Genomic DNA, 6,000 nt, shown 5'->3' with positions numbered 1-6,000 from the left:
AGATTTGTGTTGCTTGAGGTAAGAGCAGTTGTCTTATTTTTTTTAAGCAGATTTTGCAGTGTAGTTTATAATATTTAACTTTTGGACAACTTTTTTTAATTTATGAAATGCTGAAAACTATGTTTTTCACTAAAAATGCTACTTATACAGAAATAAATATACTTTTTTAGTATGCACTGTTCACAGTTATTGAGATCGGCCTGTACAGTACGTATATGAATGGGCATACACATTTACTCAACACTTTAATGTAGCAAATACAGTAGACGCAAACATAATATAACTTGTTAATAACATTAGTTTGTCTTTACAACTGGATTAAGCATAACAACTAGTCACCCATTTCTAAAGGGAAAATAAATGATCATGTAAACTTTTAGCTTCTATATATTTACCGTACAACTTTTCTTCACACGGATCACAGGTGAGCTTGAGCCTATCCCAGCTAACTTTGGGCAAGAGGATGCTGGACTGAACATTGATATAAACCTATAAATCACATTGTTAAAAATCACTAACCAATATTTACCAAAAAATGTCCCCAAACAGAAAAATATTATATGCCAGATGTTGTATCCAATTCGATAAAAACAGTTTTGCTTCAGTACACAGCCCATTATTTTGCAAAGAGCACCTTTTTTATTGTCTGTTTCACAACATAAAAGAAGCATCCTGCTCGTAACTACTGCACATAATATATTTTTGCTATGATCATTCATGGTCTGCTGCAGTATCCCCAGGACAGTTTGAAGAAAGATCTTCTTCATCTGGAAAGAAGAAAACATGTCCGCCAACAAGAGGTGAAAACAACTACAAATGTATTATTAGCTTACCATTATAGGTAGTTCCACACCATATGCAGTAAAAATGGATTCCTCTTAAATATGAAGTCAAAATCTGTAGTTGGTCAAAGGACTGAAAGAAATAATAATCTGAATTAATGACAGTTATTTTTGGTAACCTCAGACAGTACAAGCATTATTAACTCTCCTGTATTGTTTTGATATGAAACCCTTCAACCATAACACATACAGGCAGGTGAACAGGCCGCATGGGACGTTTGTGGGTTTTGGTGCCTCACTTAAAGGGAAACTTCGGTTTTTTTCAACCTGGGCCCTGTTTTCATAATTTTTTCTGTATATGTGAGTGCTGGATAAAACATTTTTTGAGGTCGCGCCAGTATTGAGCAGGGCAGGCAGCCTCCAGCCCAGCTAACGCTCGTACACAGGGCAACTGGCTCTCGTCAAAATTCGGCCTATAAACATGCATTTTTTTCACACTGACAGGCTCAGATAGTTACAATGAGTGTCCGACAACATACTAGAAAGGAGAAATTAACGTATGTCTCTACCTTTAGCTGGAGATCGCTGTTTGTTGTGAGCTGTGTCCAAATCTCACCACGCTACAAATCTCGTTCCGAAATCTCGCGATAACTCGCGACAAAACACCGGTGGAAAAACAGTTACCTGACTGAGGTGAAGAGAGATGACTGAAGTGATTTTCTGTTGGATTACCGAAGACTGTTATTTTAGTTTTATAGAAAAGTTTGTTTGTTTGTCTGTCATGGCTGAATTTTTGCCTGATGTGGACGACGTGGATGAAATTGCATTTGATTTTGATGGCCGGCCGTATCTATTTGAGCCGGAGTACACAGATGAAGAGCTTCAAGAAATTGAAGAACGGACGAGGAGAGACGGAGTTGGGCAACAGGCAGAGGGCACGGAACCAGCTGCTGCAAGGCTGCGAAACACTGGAAACTGGTGGTGTTCCTGTGGGTGCTGTGTACCTTTGCCTACAGAGGAGGAATGCCTCTGTTGCAGGGAATGGGACCTTTTGCAGCCAGCTGTGTTTGGGGATTACCCAGTGGACGGTACACAACGCTGTGTAACGTTATCAGAGGATTTTGGCGAGAATTTTGACGAGAGCCAGTTGCCCTGTGTACGAGCGTTAGCTGGGCTGGAGGCTGCCTGCCCTGCTCAATACTGGCGCGACCTCAAAAAATGTTTTATCCAGCACTCACATATACAGAAAAAATTATGAAAACAGGGCCCAGGTTGAAAAAAACCGAAGTTTCCACGCACATGACAACAATTATATTATTATATGCTGTAGTGAAAAACTGTAATTATGTGATGTGTCATATTGTAATTGTATGCATGTTCGGAATAAACTAACACCATAACCATAACAATAACTTTTACTGCTCCATATTATTATATTGGATTGAATACTGCACAAAATATATGGTTGGTAATTATTTTACTATAATAAATAAATACTAACAGTTAATTCCGCAATATCTTCCTCCCTGGCTTCCTCCTCCTCTTGAAGACCATCAACCTCTTCTTCATTTTCAACTTTAGGCCAATACCATTCTTCCCGAGGGACTGTGATGCCCTGAAATTAAAGGAAATATTGTCAAAATAATTTACAAACTGAAAGGCGCAATAGTTGCTTCCAAACAATCATCTGTCATTTTTCTGTACTGGTGGATTATGTCAATAATTGCCAAAATGATCTTGCGCTATAAAAAAACATTGTCCAACCTTTTGAGAATCCAAATGCTCACAGGCTCGCTGACTTCTTCTGAGGTCCCCTTCAATCTTTCGCTCCTCTCTCTCAGTCCTAACTCTCGACCTAGAGATGAGACATACTATGAAACCTTGTGGGATGGCACAGTGCTCAAAGGCCAAGGAGTTTCTGTTTCAGTTTTTACCGAAAATCTTCCAGCGATTTGGTCTCATTCTTTAGTTTGGCCTGTACTTTTTTCCGATAGTGCTCCAGTTCCTCCTCAGCTTTTCGCTTCTTTGCCTCTTCCATCCCAATGCCACCTCTGTCTATTTTTTAAAGGACACAAGTTATATGTACAAATAATGAGCAGACGACACTTATACTGTATTAAGCGGAACAAAAACAATGTCTTACCAGTTTTAATATTGAGTGGAATGGGATCTATTCTGCCCGCCCCTGAAAAAAAGCACACATATTATTATGAATACATGGAAAAAAAAACAATAGCATTTTAAAAATCAATAAGTAAAGAGAAAAAAAATCATGCCTTCTTTTCCAAGGCCTTGTCCAGCTTTGTAACCCATTTTCTTCAAAAGTGCAAATCCCTTATTCTCATTACTAATGGAGCTCTGTAAAGCTGCTTCACGACTTTCCTTTTCTTGCTCCTTGAAGGTTTTTTGACGGTTTTTAATGTTGCTCTCTTTGTGCTTTTCCTCACGTTTTAGGGCTTCTTGTACTCGCCTCACCTTGGAAACCCCTGGTTTGACTTCTTGTCTGACATAGAATGGAAGGGTACAATATATTATAATAGCATGAGGTGATTACAATTGATGCAAAAAATGTTGTACTTTCAGTAAACACACTATTGTGTTTAGATATGAATACAATATTTAGAGTTAGTTTAAGGGAAATGTGAAATGTTCATTTATACAGTGCTATGCTGTGTAATAACATTGATTTAGTAACACATTTTGGATTTGATTTAATTAGATTTTTAAAACACGGACAGTACATATGAACACATAGGTGTAAACATGCAAGATTGTAGCCAGTGGCTAATTTCCATATTTCGTCCCTGCCAAACACAAAAGAACATGACAGCACTAAACACTGGGACAATAAGGCCATATACAACATCCATCCATCCATCCATTTCCTACCGCTTGTCCCTTTTGGGGTGGCGGGGGTGCTGGAGCCTACAATAAAACAATAATAATATAAAGTACAGTAGATAAAAAAACAACAACAGTAAACCATATTACTAATGACAGCACGGTGGAAGAGGGGTTATTGCATCTGCATCACAATACGGAGGTCCTGAGTAGTCCTGAGTTCAATCCCGGGCTCGGGAACTTTCTGTGTGTAGTTTGCATGCGCTCCCCATGACTGCGTGGGTTCCCTCCGGGTACTCCGGCTTCCTCCCACCTCCAAAAAACATGCACCTGGGGATAGGTTGATTGGCAGCACTAAAATTGGCCCTAGTGTGTGGTAGTGAGTGTGAATGTTGTCTGTCTATCTGTGTTGGCCCTCCGATGAGGTGGCGACTTGTCCAGGGTGTACCCCGCCTTCTGCCCGAATGCAGCTGAGATAGGCTCCAGCGACCCCCCGCGACCCCAAAAGGGACAAGCGGTAGAAAAGGGATGGAAAAATGGACTAATGACAGCCCAGCAATTAAATGACCATAGAAAGTTGGATTTAAGAGCTCAAATGTTTAAGTGCTGAAGTGTTTTAAAGTTAAGATATACAAAAGGAGAATTGCACATTGCCCGTTACAAGGCGCTAATTCACAAGTTTGTAAAGTGCTGGTATAAACTGCACATTGCACTAATTTTGCACACACAGGCGTGTGTGTTTATAGATATTGCACAGGTTCACATACATACTTGTGATGATGTACTATTTCACAGCATTTGCACACATCACAAAATGTATATGTAAGCAGACAGAGTCGCGAGATTACATCAATGTGATAAAACAACACTAGATCCTACAATATTTCAGAATGCTCACAAAATAGTAACGTCGACAGTAATTGTTTTCAATACATCCATCCAGCCTTCAATTTTCTACCGCTTGTTCCTCTCGGGGTCGCATGTATTGTCGATACAAAGGCTTACATTTGATTGAGGAAAGCATCGGACATATAATCGTCTTCCTCGTCGGACATTATTGAAGTGAAGACGAGCAAATGAAAAACTGAAAGCTATGGTTGTTCTACAATGTTTTGGTTCGTCGACAATAACTTCCGACGAGCTACAAATTACACTTAAGGTTCCTAGCTTCCTATTCGTCTTGCAGTTGTTTTAAATTTTATATATTAAATATAGTGAATATTTATATATTTCGTAATATATTTAAAAAACAGTTATAGTTCTATTTTTCATTGAAGTTTGTTTTGAGAAAGCGTGAAATTCAGGTTATTCAGTGGTTCAATACCGGACACGTGTTAATGCGACACCATGTACGCTCGTCTAATCAGGTTATCAGGACACAAGATGAATAACTTGGTTAGCTCATGTTTGTAAAGCTGTTGACTGAAACAAAAGAGTGTCTTACAACAAAGTGTATAATATTAGGTGGTATCATTTGACCTGTGTCTGGATTAGGCGAAGCGTTGCTTTTCATCGCAAGGACTCGCTAGCTTAAGGCTGCTAACTAGCTAGCCTTTCAAACAGCTGGGGTAAGCTGCTGTCAACGCACAACAGGAGCGTCTGGCGGTTTAAATACACACGGTAAGTAATATAACGTAATATAACATTCAGCGTGTTATTTCAGTTACATGATTAATAATGATACACGTAACGCTGTGCAGCCATTATCATGTTTTGATTATTCTAAGACTGTTCAGTACAGAACATCCTCGGAATGGAGTTGGCTCACAGTCTCCTGCTGAATGAAGAAGCTTTAGCCCAGATAACCGAAGCAAAAAGGCCCGTTTTCATTTTCGAATGGCTTCGGTTTTTGGATAAAGTTCTTGTGGCAGCAAATAAGGTGACTCGCATCGTAGTTTCTGCAGCTTTCATGAGATGGCAACCAGCTAAGAAAGTTTGTGTTTGCACGGCAGGTGGATGTGAAGGAAAAGCAGAAGAAGCTTGTGGATCAGTTGACCGGACTGATCAGCAGTGCTCCAGGTCCACCTACGAGAAAACTGCTTGCCAAAAACCTTGCCACCCTCTACAGCATTGGCGACACATTCACTGTTTTCCAGACGCTGGATAAATGCAATGATATCATCAAAAGCAAGGATGACACACCTGCCTACTTGCCCACAAAACTGTAAGATGAAGTTCAATTACTGCAGTTGTTTTGATGCTGAAGTGTAATTCTGGTCTTGTCGTCCCCTCCCGGGCCGAGGAATGACGCGGATGCGTAGTTGGATCAAAATAGATGTCGGAGACGCTTTGCTGAACCAAAAGTTGCTTAATTACAAGCGAGCGTCATTTAAACAGGTCTGCAGTACCCGGAGGAATATTAGTCAAAAATGGAGGA

The 6,000-nt window shown here is 39.9% G+C and overlaps 2 protein-coding genes across 6 annotated transcripts in view; one reads left to right on the top strand and one right to left on the bottom strand.

Annotated features, from left to right (window-relative positions):
* Positions 1-296: 296 nt before the first annotated feature.
* On the bottom strand, positions 297-5,206 carry gpatch11 (G patch domain containing 11). Of its 3 annotated transcripts, XM_062058515.1 has the most exons (9): positions 4,629-4,816; positions 3,672-3,707; positions 3,059-3,285; positions 2,926-2,967; positions 2,717-2,837; positions 2,547-2,637; positions 2,284-2,397; positions 834-915; positions 297-767 (listed from the first exon to the last, which is right to left on the bottom strand). In XM_062058515.1, the coding sequence occupies exons 1-9, from the start codon at positions 4,676-4,678 to the stop codon at positions 712-714; spliced, it is 819 nt and encodes a 272-aa protein (XP_061914499.1). In that variant the 5' UTR covers positions 4,679-4,816; the 3' UTR covers positions 297-711. The 3 variants fall into 3 exon arrangements, with proteins under 3 accessions (XP_061914499.1, XP_061914501.1, XP_061914500.1); XM_062058517.1 differs by lacking the exons at positions 3,672-3,707; positions 4,629-4,816 and adding an exon at positions 5,103-5,206 and having other exon boundaries at positions 298-767; XM_062058516.1 differs by lacking the exon at positions 3,672-3,707 and having other exon boundaries at positions 311-767; positions 4,629-4,809.
* Positions 4,770-6,000, top strand: part of heatr5b (HEAT repeat containing 5B) — a 37,703-nt gene continuing 36,472 nt past the window's right edge. The window contains exons 1-3 of one of the 3 annotated variants that reach the window (XM_062058514.1): positions 4,770-5,243; positions 5,360-5,502; positions 5,576-5,787. In XM_062058514.1, coding sequence (XP_061914498.1) covers positions 5,377-5,502; positions 5,576-5,787 — 338 coding nt within the window. In that variant the 5' untranslated portion in view covers positions 4,770-5,243; positions 5,360-5,376. Of the gene's footprint in view, positions 5,244-5,350; positions 5,503-5,575; positions 5,788-6,000 lie in introns of all 3 variants that reach the window. The other 2 variants (XM_062058513.1, XM_062058512.1) reach the window with 2 other exon arrangements.

Source organism: Entelurus aequoreus, linkage group LG09 (genome assembly GCF_033978785.1).
Source record: "Entelurus aequoreus isolate RoL-2023_Sb linkage group LG09, RoL_Eaeq_v1.1, whole genome shotgun sequence".
In the NCBI taxonomy this organism is placed as follows: domain Eukaryota; kingdom Metazoa; phylum Chordata; class Actinopteri; order Syngnathiformes; family Syngnathidae; genus Entelurus; species Entelurus aequoreus.
This window is presented reverse-complemented; position numbering and strand designations above follow the sequence as displayed.

What these genes read in the sequence shown, in the direction of transcription:
- gpatch11 (XM_062058515.1), bottom strand. Translation starts at nt 4,678, where the DNA reads ATGTCCGACGAGGAAGACGATTATATGTCCGATGCTTTCCTCAATCAA. An exon ending in TCCACTCAATATTAAAACTG is followed by an intron (nt 2,838 to 2,925) that starts GTAAGACATTGT and finishes TTTAAAAAATAG; the next exon opens with ACAGAGGTGGCATTGGGATG. An exon ending in AAGATATTGCGGAATTAACT is followed by an intron (nt 916 to 2,283) that starts GTTAGTATTTAT and finishes TATTTCTTTCAG; the next exon opens with TCCTTTGACCAACTACAGAT.